This window comes from Anas platyrhynchos, chromosome 38 (genome assembly GCF_047663525.1).
Source record: "Anas platyrhynchos isolate ZD024472 breed Pekin duck chromosome 38, IASCAAS_PekinDuck_T2T, whole genome shotgun sequence".
NCBI classification, from domain to species: Eukaryota; Metazoa; Chordata; class Aves; order Anseriformes; family Anatidae; genus Anas; species Anas platyrhynchos.
In genome coordinates, this window is record NC_092626.1 from 3,608,934 (window position 1) to 3,624,893 (window position 15,960).

A 15,960-nucleotide genomic window follows, 5' to 3' on the forward strand; every position below is an offset into this window, starting at 1 on the left:
TACAATATCTTCAAACATCTAAATTAAAGATGAAATGCACATTCAGCATTAAGCAAGCAGGCAAAACTCATCTCATTTAAGCTGAGTCTGAAGTACTTTCAACCCTGCTGAAATACTTTTTCAACCCTGCCCAGAGCAGGGGGGTTGAAACTACATGATTTTTAAGGTCCTTTTCAATCCAGGCTATTCTATGATGTTATGATTCAAATTCATTCACATGTTTGTTAGGTATGAGTACATCATCTCTGATCTCATTAGAAAATCTGTAGCTAGTAAGTATCAGTTTGTTCAATCTGAGGATTCGTGTGTGTTTTCTCTCACTATGGTCTTTATGCCAAAAAAATCAATTATAATTACTTAAATCACTTAAAATTTGAAGTCAATTATTTGAAGTCCATATGTAGATGCTGGATCTATTACTGTTTCATCCCCTTTACTCTCACTGAATAAGTCACTAGGCATAGATGCTATTGTTTTGCCCAAAGTATCATAAAAAGGACACAAAAATATCCACTGGAGAATGGCATGACATGAAGAGATGGCAAGGAAAAAACAGGTTGAATGAAAATCATAGAATCATAGAATCATAGAATATCCTGAGTTGGAAGGGACCCTTAAGGATCATCAAGTCCAACTCTTGACACCGCACAGGTCTACCCAAGTTCAGACCATGTGACTAAGTGCACAGTCCAATCTCTTCTTAAATTCAGTCAATCACTTCTCAGCTTTCTGAGAGAACAAAATACTGTTCTCTGTGTTTGTTCCTCAGAACGAGCTATGCAACTGAGCAAAAAGAAAAAAATAAATCTGTAAACCATGCACAATAATGAAGCTGCCCCTTTAAAAAGTTATGACTGTTCAATACATCAGTTCAATACAGAACCACTTTCAGCAGCCAAGTTATTTTTTTCCCCCAACAGCCCATAATTTCAATAAAACCTTGTGGATTTCACTAGAACTAATACATCCTAAGATGATGCCAAACTCTTTAGACAGAAATGCAAGTCTTTTGAAAATTTTCAGCATTCAGAATTCAAAAATCCTGCCTCATTTTACATACACAGTTTTGATGAAATATGCTTTTTATTAAGCAAAATCTGAAGCAGGAGAAGAAAGCCACAATTCATTTCCAAATGAAAACCTGAGAACAAGAAAAGATTTCACGAAGATCCATCAACTGTACTTTACCTTTTGTTTCTTGTTCTGGGCTTGATCCAGCCCATAAATTTTGGATTAGTTGTGTTGACAAAGTAATGGAAAACTCAGTATGCTTGAAGTTCCTTGTTGATAATTACATCAAGACAGTTTTTCCACTGGGAAAACAGAGCAAGATTATTCCGCCTATCCCTCCAGAAGCAACACATACTAATTGTTTAATATAAAAGACAAAATGTTCAGAGATTACATTTTGACTGTAATGACATACTTCCCTCAGCTTTTTTGCACATTTTGTACCTCTCTTGAAACCTCACGTGTAAAGTGTGCACTGTACAATGGATCAAAGTCTTCCATGTGTTCATTATGTATTCAACCCTAGGTTCATGAAATAATTTTTCTGAGGTTTTGATTGACTAATACTAAGAAACCATTCTATCAAACTGTTTAGAATTAACTCGGCATAGCTCATAGAATATTTGTGAACCTCTGAGATTTCCAAATACTTTAGATGGGAGTCGGGTGTTATTTTTTTTTTCAATCACAAGAAGTATATAGCTCAATGATCATCCAAGTATAAGAAACTATGATGACTACCTGGAGAAAGTATTTTCTCCACTTTTTGTCAAAGCAACAACAAAAACACACACACACAAAATCAATCAAACAAACAAAAGCCTGGAACGTGCTTAAAGACATTTTTACCAAAGAATCACATAATGTTAGGGATTGGAAGGGACCTTGAAAGATCATCTAGTCCAATCCCCCAATATAAGCACACTATTCCTTTTCACTAATGAGATTCTCACTGTTAGGTAATAATCCACATTTTAGGCTGTTTTCTGATCATTTTAAGAGCAAGCCCGATCCAGTAAAAACAGGAATTTTTACTTCTTCCTCAGTCTCAGTATACCCTTGATGAAGTTCTTAGACTAAGTTCCAGTGGTGAAATTGGCATAAACAGTGCTAATAACTTCATTGCTAAACTGAAGCCAAAACTTCTCATTTGCATAGCATAAGCCCCAAATGGTCTTTAGTATTCTGTTGCGTCAAAAATAAACCATCTATTGTAGCTTCATCTGGCCACACAGTTGTATTGCCTCTTGTATTAATACATCCTCTATGATCATTACACTCACAACTTGTCATATTTTTTTTTCAGATGTGTTACGTAATTGACATACTTTTGCAGTAGAAGCTTGTAACTGCAGGTCAGCACAGTTTGTGTTAGAAAGAAGTCCTAAGGGTAGAAGAATCAGTTCTCCAAAGAATCTTTTTGTATGAAAAACAATTGCTATCTTAATAGAAATATAAGTGTGGCATTTTAAATTTATTTGTAGGCACCCAGACAAAGCTACTGTGTAATATATTCCGCTAAATTAGAAATACATGTTTTAAAGTTTAATTTGTGTTGGTCACATAGCAGAAAAAAAAACTTGTTAGACCTGGGAAAAACAGTAACCCATCACAGAAATTCTATTTTGAAAAAACAGCATTTTTTCAGAATAGAATAGAATAGTAGCACAGACTGTGCTACAGCATTGCCTCCTTTGCTTCTATGGTTTTAATATTGATCATGCATTTACAGTAAACTACAAAATAACTGTCTCATCAGATATATGCAAAATGATTATTTTAAGTGTGATTTTTTTTTTTTATTGTAATCTTATATAATTCAGTAATAAACAGCCTAATATAATTCTACATTAGAATAAACTTGCTTATTTAAACTTCTATTTTTAAAAAAGTTTAAGTTCATAACGCATCAAAAATGCATTTGTGTGAAGTTGTAATGCTGAATATTTATCATATGTATTTATTTAACTGGAAGCAATGGGTTCCTATTGAGGAAAACAGCATATCCCATTGAGAATTCCTAGCGTTAGTCTGGAAGGAGTCCTAAATCAATGTGCAACAGTCTGAAAGCTAGTATAGACATGAAGTCTGCTCCGGAATGTATAAAAGAGCACCTTCAGCTAAAGACCAGATGATAAGAGACAGGAGACAAAAAGAGGTATGAAGGCTATGAACTATCACAGCTGTCACTTTTTCACAATTTTTGGCAAAAACACAAAAATTTGTTGGTTGTTAACACCCAATAATTAAAGCTTTCGTATTCATTACATAAGGAAAAAAAAAACACTCATTCATGCCTTGAACCATGCTGAAATGAAGAGACTTGTCACTGATTTTAGCAGACAGTCCGTCAGGCCCATTGTTAATCCAAAAAAAAAAAAAAGAGAGAGACACTAGACAGCTGAATGTAGAGCCTGTGGTACCAGGTTCTTCTATGTGTTTGATTATTTCCACTAATTAACCATTCCATTGTCTATACTGTTATTAATGACTCTACCTATTCTCTTTCTTCCGCGTGCTTATAGACAATTCTATAAATTTCTCGAATTAAAACAGACATACGTAATGAGTAAAGTAACTTTATATTCTGCTAAAAAAAGTTAAAAGATTAACTCACACCATCAAAGCTGCTTGTCTACAATATCATAGAACTGACAGATATTATATAAAATGGTAACTTTGGTTAAGGAGTGACACACATCAACTTACAAGCAAACAACGTTAACAATTTCTAGAAATATTTTGCTAGAAGTGCCAGCCAAGCTCTTTGCAACCATGTCAGTTATCCTACTTCCTGGCTGACGAGGCCATACAAGGTGATGGACCAAGCACGAAGGAAGGAAAAAATGGGAAGGTGCATGCATGAAGTAACATAGAACATCTTTTCTGAAATTAAAATACTTTTTATTTTTTAGTAATGTCCATTTTTACTTATATATAGCTTTACTCACTCCATTATTATTTGACCAAGAGTGACATCTGCAATTAATTTACTTTCTGTATGACAAATATTGTCTTACTAATACATACTGCCAAACCACAAAGGAAAGCCAGTTCTTTTCCCCTGCATATTGAATACACAACTCTCAGAGGCATTATCATACTCCAAAGTACTAAAGAAGGAACCCTAACCCCTGATTTTTCAGCATTGATTAGCTTTGCTTGTTCTTGTCTGAAACCTCAACAAAACAAATTCAAACGAACATCTAATTAATATTAATATTTGGACTGGGGTATTGTTTCAAAGGCAAAATTTTGAAGAGTATGTACATACCCAAGTGACGTAGGAGTTACAAAGACAAGAATGCCTTACAAACAACAGAAATCTCTTAGACCCGACACCTCTTAACATCACCGGTGAAAGAACACTACACTGAAAGAACAGGAAGTGAAGACGTATTTGAAGGAGTCATTCCCTTTCTTTTTATTTTAGACATAAACAAGTACTGGCCCATGGCCATGTTTTATATAACTGTCTGCAGCTACGTACAAAATTCAATATTCTTTCTTTAAATCTTGTACTGTACAAAATGGTTTCATTGCAACTTTCCTGTTTCCCAAGGAAAGAGACAAAGCATTAAATTTGCTCTCCATAAAGACAAGTCTAATAAACAATACCACATAATATTTTACAGGTCTCTATGTAAAGGAACCTTTTCCAACACAGTACTTCAAATTCACCTGTAGAATATTTTTAGACCATGTTTTAGACCACAAATAAACTTCTACTTACTTTTTGTCAATTTGGCTGTTACATATATACTTTTAAATCAAAATATAATATAGCTGATAATTAGTTATGCCCACTTTAAAGATATAAAGGTATATTCAATACACTGATCTTTGCTAGAGATGATGGGTCTGCCAGAGTTTAGTGTTCTACATCATACTGTACATTAAGAAAAGTGAAGCACAAGCTCAGTGAAAGATTAGACTCCATTAGAGACTAAAGAAATATTCAATATCAGCTCAGTTACCCTTACCTTATATTCATTCTTGTCCTGCAGGTCTGAAGTAAATAGCCTTAACTTCCTATCAGAAGCTGCTGTACAAAACCTACACTCAACAGAAAAAGAAAAGCCCTTCTGTCAGGTAGCACTGCAATTTATTTTTTTTTTAATGTTAAAACAACAACAACAACAACAACAACAAAACAAGAACAACAACAACAACAAAAAAAACAAACAAACAAACAACAACAAACAAAACAAAACAAAACAAAACAGAAAAAAAGAACAAACCAAACCAGATCAATCAAGAGTTTCACCCCATTTTAAACCTGCAAAATGACATGCAAAAGGAAATTTAGATTTTCAATCAAACGTATATTCTAATTTTTCTGCTTTGGCATCAACCATTCAGAGTTATAATTGGAACTTGCCTATAAAATACGGTGTATCAAGTGCCAAGAATACTTTTTAATGGAAAGTAATACAAAACATTTGACAAAGCTAAATCTGAATCAACTATGAATTACCTGAAATCTCTCTTATAACTGCCACAGAATTTACCTTGGAGGAAGTGGCTGATAGAAAAAACAGAACCCTCATCATCAGTGTTTTAAATTACCTAGGCATTAATTTATTAACCAGTCTCCAACTTATTTTAAACAAAAGACTGTAAAAATATGCAGCAGTAAGCAACCAGTATAGTTTTGAAGAGGCTTACAAGCAATTGAGAGCATCTGAATTCATGTTAAGTGCATATTTAATAATTGACCATTTTTCTAGACTTACAGCTTGACAGGTCTCACAAATAGCATCCGACTTACTCCTAAACATAGCCCATACTATGGAGAACATCCCGTGTAATTTTACAAAGCAGGCCATGATACTAGTATCATTCTTACAATGATACATACACATTATACAGATACATACAACAAAAAGACTAACTAGATTACAGGTCGATTAAAATCTAAAAATCTAGTGTCTACTGTGAATCTACTGTGGGGAGGAAAGAGTAAGGGGCTCAGGAAGCAGAACAAAATATATAAGGATGACTAAGAATTAAACTGTTGTTCCAATGGTGTTCACAGACTTCCAACAGCAATTTCTTCAGAGTTACATTTCAGCTGTAAGCATTAAAGTTAGTTCAATACTAAGGACTTAGAGAAAACAGATATGAGAAAACAGATATGACACAAGGACTCATTATAGTAATTTATTCGAAATACCTTATCTGGGGAGGTAAAGCATCAAGTCTAGTTTCTGGACTCCTTGCTATGGCATCAACACTGATTCCATGACAAAATGTTCGTAGTGTCTAATATAGCATGCCTTCCACTTCTGCATCCTCTTCCTACAGAAATACTGTAGTTAGCTAATTCAGAATAACAGGTTGATGACTTCTAACAAGTCAGATTGATATGAAGTTGAAAGTTAGATGTGTCTGCTGCGATAAAGAAAGTATTTACTTGAAATATGTAAGTAAATAAAAATCCATGAAATGATTGCAGTTCCAAACCAAAGTCAACATAGCAAAAAAACAAACCTACATTGCACAAAAAGATTTGCCAGAGGGACATGCTGAGCCCATTCTTTGGGCTCAATATCAGCATAGATACAACTAGAACCACTGACAACAGCATGATAAGCACACACTGCAATGCAAAATAATGGGAACAAAAGCAAGGAGGCCATGTAGGTTATCTTCTTTCCCAATTGGTTTTACTTTATGGAAAAATGCTAGAACAACCTGGTTGGACTGGAAGAACAGCAGCAGGTAGAAAGGTACCCTTCATCATTTAACATGACCAAAATTACTACCTTGGCTATTCTTCCCAATAGTGAGGGAACTGGATGGTGACAAAGATGAAACAATTGCTGGGATTGTGGACTTAATGAATCAACTGATCTCCAAAAAGTTCTCAAAACATCCTGCGTAGTACCTCAAAATGTCGGAAGGCTATTTTGATGAAATGTTCTCTATGGCACAATTCTGCTTTAAGGAAAAAAATCTTTCTGTATACACTCTGCATAATGTAGATGCTAGGAAGGACCTAGGTGATTTTCAGAAAATTTCCAACACTAAGACTTTGGGGAATAATAAAGACCAGTTATACTGTTTTCTGTATTAGATAGAAAAGTATAAAAATAGTACCATGTAAAGGAGAAGTGAGCTCAAGAAAAAGAAAGTAAAAATAGATTCCAAAGATGAGAGTGTTCTACTATCAATTTTCAAGCACCCAGGGGAAAAAAAAAAAAAAAAGAAAAAAAAAAATTATTACATATAAATATACACAGTATGCTATCTTACTTTTTAAAAATTTTCACGATATTGTGACTGGAAATGATGTCAAGGTAAAAAAAACATATTTTACTGTTTCTAACAGTCTGTCAGAGAGATGTAAAATAATAACCTAGAAAGCAGATGTATATTAAGTAACTATTTGCCATTGTCCTTCCTTGAAAGAAATGTCTCTAAACTTACTTTGGAAATTTTAATTATTCCTTTCTTATTTCGGGTATTTGAAATCTTTGCTGCTTTGATAGCTACCTGAAATCCTTAAAAAAATAGAACACCATATAGCAAATGTTAAGTTACATATTTCCAAAGCTAACTGCTTAAGTTCCCAGGTAGTAGTCACAAACATTTGCAAGAAATACTGAACTGGGATTACTCTTCCAGTAGAGCACTCCTGTTTTCATTGCAGCCTACTCAAAAAGAACTTTACACCAGCAGGATGCTAATACCAATATGTATTTATATATACATTTTTTTCTCTTTAAGACCAAATATCCCAAAGTCATTAATGTAATAAAGGAGTAAAACACTTCCTGGCAAAATGGGAAAGGAAAGACGCAGGAAAGTGACTTTAGTCTTTGTCAGAAGACATGCTGTCAGTTTCAGGAAGCAACTAATAAAAGCAATAAACAAAAACTAACCTGAAACCTATGTGTCCCTGCAACTACATAGTTATTGCCACCATATGCAATGAGGGAACATGCACCTCCACTATTAAATGGATTGAATTTTATCACATGCACATAATCTTCACAGTCCACCGTGTAAGCAGCATTTCTAGTAGACTCTTGCTTCATTTCCAGGGGACTATGTCAAAGTATCATGGAAGTGATGTCTTCTTCAGGATGGAGGTCAATGTTCCTATAGGGAAAGTATTAAAAAGCATACATTGTGTATTTGCATAAAGAAAAAAAAGTATTTGTGGCGCAACAACTCAAGATTTCTTGTAACACCATATTTATGGACACAAAAGGTCAACTTAAGCTCATTAGATCCAGATTTAACACCTAATTCCAACTATCAAGAGATTAACTAACCTAACTGACCTAATTCACTAACAGGCATTCAAAACTTTTTCTACAGACATCAGTAACAACTGCAGGTTTTGTGCTACTGATGGCAACCTATCAAGACATGGGATTAAGTAACTCGACGTACCAGAAAAGTCACCCACGTAATTTTAAAAATTTCAACCAAATGACAACAACATATCTATTATTACCTTCAAATTCTCTTCCCTGGTGTACCTCTTTAAAGGACAATCGGTATCTAACTAAAAGCAGAATTAAAACCACCAAACTCTAAATGCAAACACGATTCTGCACATTACTTGTCTCATGGCATAAGCCAGCCCAACTGCAGACAGTGCCTCTATGCCTCTGTACTTGCACAGAAAAAGTTCATTTTCAACTGGATCAAAAGTATACCGAAACATTAATGCTTTACTCCATTCAAGCACTTTCCAAGAAAATCAGACTCCTGTGCTTGCACACAGGACGCTGAGATACACAACTGATTTGGGGATCATCCCTGATTTGACATCAGCGTACACCTTTTGAGAAATGACCATGTTCTCCACGTGCAGCATGGAAAGATAGCTTCCAACTTCAGACCCTTGTCATATTTTGTTGCGTTAATGACCTGAAGGGCTCAGCACCGAGGCTGAACATCATGCCTGGGAGCCACCACAGTTTGATGGCGCTATCAGCGGGACTCAAAGAGGCTCTCCACGTTGGTAGCGTGCATTTATTAACCAACACAACAAACCACCACGTTGACAGAAGGACGTTAGCCACATAACTCGCATCGCCACGCTCCTAAAGCCAAACACAACTCCTCGCCACCTCGAAGGCTCCCCACCACGGCAGACCCCATGCCTTGGGGCAGCACCAGGGGGACAACCCGGCCGTGCGGCTCAGCCCCCCTCCCCGCACCCTTCACCTTCCCGCTCCCTCCTTTTCCCTTGGGGGCCCAGCGGCTGCCCCAAAGGAGCCCACCCCACACCTTGTGGCCCCACAACGCTACCCCCTTTTGGGACCAGATGACCCTGGAGGTCTCTTCCGACCCGAACGACTGAGGACTCTAATTAGCAGAAGCCCCCCCCGTTCCCAGAGCCCCCCCATTCCCTGACACGACCCCCCCAGAAGCCACGGGCAGCCATCTCCCCTCAGCCCCTCGGTGCTCCAGGAGGGAGCACAAAATGGCCGCCCTCCCTCAGGGCCCCTCAGCCTCCGTCCTGGGGCTGCGCCGGGAGGGGGGGGGGTAAGGCTGGGCCCCCTTTTGGGGTCTTCTTGACCAACAAAATGGAAATGTTGAAGGACTGGGGTGGAAAAGGGGCTTTTGTGGTTTTACAGCATGCGGGAACGTGCAAAATGTCAAGAAGTTGCATGGAAAAAGGAGGGATCACACCCCAGCCCCGTATGGAGAGAATAAAGTTTTAGTTTGGTATATTTTGTTTTGAGAGGATAAAGTTTTGAGAAGACATCCTTTTATTTCGGTCAAGATTGATTCTGGGAAAATCCAGCCTTTTCAGCCCAAAATCTCCCTTGGAGGTCAGAAAACCTCCTTAGACTGTGCCCGGAGCAGTTTAAAAGGTTTAGGGCTGCGCTTTCATGAGGCACTGCTCCAAATTACATGGAGAGATCTTTCCAACCTTCAAGATTTTAGAATTCCAGGCTCAAAAAACTCGTTTAACATCCAAACACCACTTTATTAAACCCAGTCCTCCCTTTCCAGGACCCCAAAACCTCACTGCATGATTAAACCTCCTTTTTCACACCAAATCCCATTTCTCAGTGCGAGGGGACCCGGTTTTTAGGGTCCAAATCCTCATTTGTGGGTTTCAAAACCTTTTCTTTCAATTCTAAGCCCATTTCTGAGGGCTTAATGGGGAAACCCTGCACCCCATGGGGGGGATTCTGCTGCGTCAGGAGGCTTGGGGGAGATTGAGGGGTTTTGGGGTGTTCCGGGAGGCTGACGAGGCCGTGAGGTGGTGGGGCTGAGGCTGGGCCCGCATTTTGGGGTCCCGTATCCGGGTGGTGCCGTTGCCAGGGTCCCTTTGTGACGTGGGGGGGGTCCCTTTGTGACATAGGGGGGGTCCCTTTGTGACGTAGGGGGCGTCTCACTTTAAAAGCCGTGGCAGCGGCTCCGTGCCCTCATTGCCTGTCAGGACAGGGCAGGAGCGAGAAGGAGCGAGCCGGAGCGCCCTGAGAGCGTTGCTTGATCGCGTCCCTTCGCGCCCACCCCCCCTTGAGAGCCATGTCAGGCAAACCCCCCCGTCGGCCTCGCGTGGCCTGGGTGGACAGCTGGGCCACCCCCATCGACGAGTCCTCCTACATCACGCCCGAGGATGAGGAGGAGGAAGAGGTGGCGGTGCCGCGTGGCCGTGAGTGCAGGACCCCCTCCCTTTCACAAAGGCACCCGGCTCCCCCCCACCCCCCGGGGGGGTCGCCAGCACCCCCCCTGATCGCCCCCCTTGCTCTCTGCCCGCAGCCTTCGACGACCTGGAGGTGTACGTGCTGGAGGAGGAGGCCGTGCGCACCATCGACGAGTTCGTCAAGACCTGGATGGAGGTAAAAGCTGGGTGCTGGGGGGCTGTGTGTGGGGTGGGGGGGGTGCTCCCAGCTCTGGGGGCCCCCCCTGACCGCTGGGGGTTTGTGGCGTAGATCCCGCAGGGCGAGGAGCAGAAGATGAAGTTCCTGGAGAGCATCTGCAGCGTCTGCACCACCGCCCGCGAGTCGGGGCTGTCCGGCGGCTTCGCCGACTTCTGCAACCGCTGCAACTTGTGCAGACATCTGCAGGTGAGCTGGGGGGGGTGAGACAAGGCGGGGGGGCACCCGAGGGGACCGCCGCACCCTTGGGTGCCAGCTCCCACCCCCTCTCTCTCTCCCCCCGCAGCGGCTGATAGAGAAGGAGCCCCTGGACCAGCTGGAGACGGCGGTGCGGGAGCAGGCCATGCTGGCTGTCGCTGCCCTCAGGTAGGCGCAGGGCGCCAAGGGGGGGGATTTTGGGGATGGAGGGGGGATTTTGGGGTTGGGAGGGGGATTCTGGGGAGGGCCTGGCCCTGGGGGCCACGCCTCAGCCCCTCTGTGCCCCCCCGCAGCTCGCTGCAGGTGATCTCTGAGGACAGCATGCAGCGGCTGCTCACCGCCTGCTTCAGGAGCGTCTTCATGCTGCCCCCCAAGGAGAAGCTCAGCGCGCACAACTTCGTCATGGTGGGTGCTGCGCCCCCTCCTCGTGCCCCCCCCCATGCAGGGTGTGTGTGTGGGGGTCCCCGGGGTCCTTCCCGGGGGCTCACCCGTTGGTTTCCCCCCCCCACAGACGATGCACGCCATGGACAGCATGCTGCAGCTGCTGCTGCTCAGCCCGCCCACCACCAGCTTCCCCTCCAAGCTGCAGAGCATCGTGAAGGTCTGGCCCGTGCCGGGGGGGCTTCTCCTCACCTGGGGGGGGTCTCCTCATCTGGGGAGGGTTCTCCTCACCTGGGGAGGTTGTCATCACCTGGGGGGGGTCTCATCACCTGGGGGCGGGTCTCCTTATCTGGGGGGTTCTCGTCACCTGGGGGGGGTCGCATCACCCCGGGGGGCTTCTCATCATCCTGAGGGTCTCCCCACCCCCCCAAGTTGCCCCCCTGCTTTCTGAGGGTCTCCCCAGCCCCCCAAGTTGCCCCCCTGCTTTCCAAGGGTCTCCCCAGCCCCCCGAGGGTCCCCCCCCCGACCCCCCAGCCCTCATCTCCCGTCGTGTCCCCGCAGGCACTGCTGCGTTTCTGCACCTCGACCAGCGCACTGCCCCGCTGCCGCGCCATGATGCGGCTCCACAAGATCGGCGACTTCCTGGGCAAGTGCTCCTCGCTGGAGGTCAGTGGCTTCTCCCCTTTCCCCGTGCCCCTCCCCGCAGCTCCGTGGCCCCCCCTGGCTGAGCTGTGTCCCCCCCTTTTCGCAGCCCTTCGGCAGGTACCTGCTGGAGCAGCAGTGCACGGACCTGATGCTGACCTGCCTGGAGGTGGTGTCACATGAGGTGCCTGAGGAGGACGAGCAGTGGGTCTCCTTCTTGCTGAACGCGGCGCGGGAGGACCCCATCAGCTGGTTTGCGTCGGTGAGTGCCCCCCCAAACCCTAAACGAGGCCGGGGAAGGAGAGGAGAGGCCACTTCTCACCCCCCGTGTGTGTGTGTGTTTGTCCTCTTTGCCGCCAGGTCCCGCACTTCGTCATCTTCTTCCGCAAGAAGCTGGTGGAGGAGCTGACGCCCGCCGTGCGCCAGAAGCTGCTGGAGGTGCTGGTCCTCATGACACGGTGCTATCCCCACTCCGTCACCATGTCCATACTCTTCATCTGCCCCTCAAGACTGAGGTACCGGCCCCCCAGCCTCCCGAAAACCCCACAGGGCCCCCGACACCCCGCAGGGCCCCTCAACAGCCCCTGTCTGTGCCCGCAGATCCTCAATGGAGATGTGGGAGGAGATTTTCAGCACGCCCGGCATGCCGAAGAAGCTCCTGAACGAGATTTGCATGCTGCTGCGCGACAATACCATACGTGCGCACTTTGGGATGACCGAGGACTACGAAATCCTCCAGCTCGGCCTCATGCAGACCCTGAGCCCCGAGGACCCCATCCCCACCGTGCTGCAGGACGTGGAGTGCCTGAAGAGATGCATCAGGAACACCAACTTCCACCTGCTCTGGATCGCACTCAAAGGGCTGGCGGCGATGCTGGAGAGGCCCAAGATGGTGAGCGCACCCCCCCACACCCTCCCCCACACACCCTGCCCTTCCCCATCCCCATCCCCATCCCCGTCCCCATCCCCATCCCCATCCCCATCCCCATCCCCATCCCCATCCCCGGCGGCCTCCTCACGCCCTGGGCTCGCTGCTGTCATTGCAGGGGCTAACGGGGATTATCCTGCTGCCCGACGTCCTGAAAACCCTGCAGTTCGGCAACCCCCACATCACGGCGGCGGCGCTGGCGGTGTGCTGCAGGGTCCTGCGTGCCCTGATGAAGAAGTCAGCCAGCATCACTTCCCTGCGGCTGGTCGATCTGCTCACGCCTTACTTGGACAACGTAAGGGGGGGGGCGAGGCTCCTGCGGCACCCACCCCGTGCCACGGCTGGGCGGGCGAGGATCACTCAGCCTCCGTCCTCCTCTTCCTCTTCCAGGAGGCTGACATGGTGCGGGAGAATGCCATGAAGCTCTTCAGCGCGTGCATGGAGCGCGTGCTGTGGAAGCACCGCAGAAAGATGTGGAAGAAAGTGCACAACGTCCTGCTGACCCTCTACCTCCGCATGAGCGAGGAGAACCCGAGCGTGGCCAAGGTGAGTGGCGCCCATGGGGTGGGGGGGGGCTCGCGGCAGGGCCGGAGGCAGGCGGCGAGGAGCCGGCGCCAATTCCCTGCCTCCGCTGCCCCGCAGGCTGCCCAGGAAGCCCTGATGGCCGGGTCCGAGCTGCTGTGGTGGGACGAGCTGCAAGAAGTGGCACACATGAACCAGACCTGGAGGATCAGAGCCTGCCTGGTGAGGGCGGCCTCCGTGCTGAGGCTGGAAGGGGGGTGGCCGGGGGGAAAGGAACGAGGCCGGGGGAGGCTGACGGAGCCCCGCGGCCTCTCCAGCTTCAGCAGGACCGAAAACGGGTGGAGGAGCGTCTGCAGAGGTGCCGGGCCTACCTGTCGGACCCCCAGGCGTCGGTGCGCAAGGAGGCTGTCAGATTCATCGGTGAGCTGCCCCCCGCCTGTCCCCCCCTGCCCCCAGAATGGCCCCGGGGCCTCCCCTTGCCCTCCCTGGGGCGGAGGCTGACGGGCGGCTTCTGATCCTAGGGATCGCGGCAGAACATCACCGGGACCAGAGTGAAGAGAAAGTGTACGAAATAATTGCAAGTGAGTGAGGGGGGACGGGGTGGAGGCCAGGCCTCGGGGAGGCTGGGGGGGGGTGCTCACAGCAGCTCTCCCTGCCTTCCTCCCGGCCAGGGGGCTCCTGGAGGGGTCTCCCCCGGCCCAAGCAGAGGCTGCAGCCTCTTTCTGTCCTCCCGCAGTCCTGGAGCCCATGAAGAATGACGCAGAGCCCTCGGTGCGTGAAGAGACCGCCCGCACCATCCGGACTGTGAGGCAGCATCTCCACTGGCTGCAACGCCCGCGGGATCCGTGGTACATGCTGGCGGTGCACTGCTGCTTGCCTCGAAGATTGTGACAGGCGCCGAAGCAGAAGCCAGAGCCAGAGCCCGAGCCCCAGAAGAATCCGGAAGAAACTTCAGAATCTGAAGACTCCTCCCTGGATTCATCTCCGTGCCAGAGCACGGACAGCTAGCGGGCCTCCAGCCCACAGGGGTTTTGGATGCCTCCAGGAAAGGAGCCTCCAGAACCCCCCCCCACCACCACAAAGAAATTAAAGAAATTCCATCTGTTTATCCAGAGCCTCCTGGGGTCACTCCTCAGCGTCCTCCACAGCCCCCGGCATCCTCCCAGCTCCGCACCCGCCTCCCTCGAGCAGCTCCCGTCCTCCCGGAGCTCAGGGCCCAGACCGGGACGCCATATCCCCCTCACAGCCCCACAGGGGCAGAGTAGAGGAGGACAAGGACCTCTCCCCACCTCCTGAGCACCCCCAGGAGGAGGAAGGCCCCGCCGCTCTCCTTCCTCACCTTGCTGCCTGCTGGGACGCTGTGAGCTCGGGAGGAGCCATCCCCGAATCCCTCCCGACTCCCCCGACCCCCTTGTCCTTCGAGCGCCTCGTCCCACAGCCTTGCGTTCACGGCCCCCATCCTTCAACTCCGTCCCAGGACGTGGTCAGGGAGTCTCAGGGAGCCAGGAGGTCTCCCCGGAGCCTTCTCCAGACCAAACAAAGCCCGGTTCCCTCGGCCGCTCCTCACAGGACATGTTCCAGAACCTTCCCCGGCTCTGTTGCCCTGCTCTGGGCATGCTGCGGGGGCTCCATGTCCTTCTGGGAGCGAGGGGCCCAAAGCTGAACGCAGTGCTCCGAGGCAGGACGCGGTGTCACCTGCAAACCTCCTGAGGGCAATTCCCTCAATTCCCTCATCCAAACAATTAATGAAGATCTTAACGAGGACGGGCCCCAGCACTGGGCAAACACCACTGCCGACCAGCTCAATTTCACCACCGCTCTCTGGGCCTGGCCACCTGGCCAGTTTTGAACCACATTTTGAAAGAAAAACATGCTTTTTTTTGGTGAAGCGGGTACTTGTCACAGCCCTGGGCTGCAGCTTCTCCAGGAGAATACTGGGGCAGGCCGCACCAAAGGCTAAGCAGAGGGCATCAGCAGCCCTTCCCTCAGCCAGCAGGGACACGGATTGGACTAGATGATCTTCTGAGGCCCCTCCCGATCCCCCAAATTCTGTCATTCTGTGACATTTTGCCATTCTGTGTCAGTCGGTGGCAGCCGGGCCCTGGCGGCTCCATCAGCTGCCTCAAGCGGCCTCGCTGCAGGAAAAGCCCCGCACGCCTCGATCCCCCGCTCTGCGGCATTACACAACTGCCTGGGAGGGTAATTGGGGTGGGGAGAGGGTAATTAAGGGGGTGCTAATTGGGGGGGGGGCGGTATTTAATTTATTCTCGCCTCACAAAAATAAGATTTAGTAATCTCTCCACAAATATCCCTTTTACATCCCAAGCCAAAATAGTAACACCATTAAAACACGATGATTTTACATTAACTTCAAATAAGCTAAAGACTTTCAACACCTCACCAGCACCAGCTTGGATTCAC

The 15,960-nt window shown here is 47.0% G+C and overlaps 1 protein-coding gene across 1 annotated transcript; it reads left to right on the top strand.

Annotated features, from left to right (window-relative positions):
- The first annotated feature begins 10,489 nt into the window (after positions 1 to 10,489).
- On the top strand, positions 10,490 to 14,647 carry LOC119717140 (uncharacterized). The gene is made up of 16 exons (XM_072032347.1): positions 10,490 to 10,642; positions 10,750 to 10,829; positions 10,923 to 11,057; positions 11,155 to 11,234; positions 11,360 to 11,471; positions 11,578 to 11,667; positions 12,009 to 12,113; positions 12,199 to 12,351; positions 12,450 to 12,604; positions 12,690 to 12,981; positions 13,136 to 13,312; positions 13,408 to 13,563; positions 13,660 to 13,761; positions 13,857 to 13,959; positions 14,061 to 14,120; positions 14,276 to 14,647. The coding sequence occupies exons 1-16, from the start codon at positions 10,516 to 10,518 to the stop codon at positions 14,428 to 14,430; spliced, it is 2,082 nt and encodes a 693-aa protein (XP_071888448.1). The 5' UTR covers positions 10,490 to 10,515; the 3' UTR covers positions 14,431 to 14,647.
- The last annotated feature ends 1,313 nt before the right edge of the window (positions 14,648 to 15,960 follow it).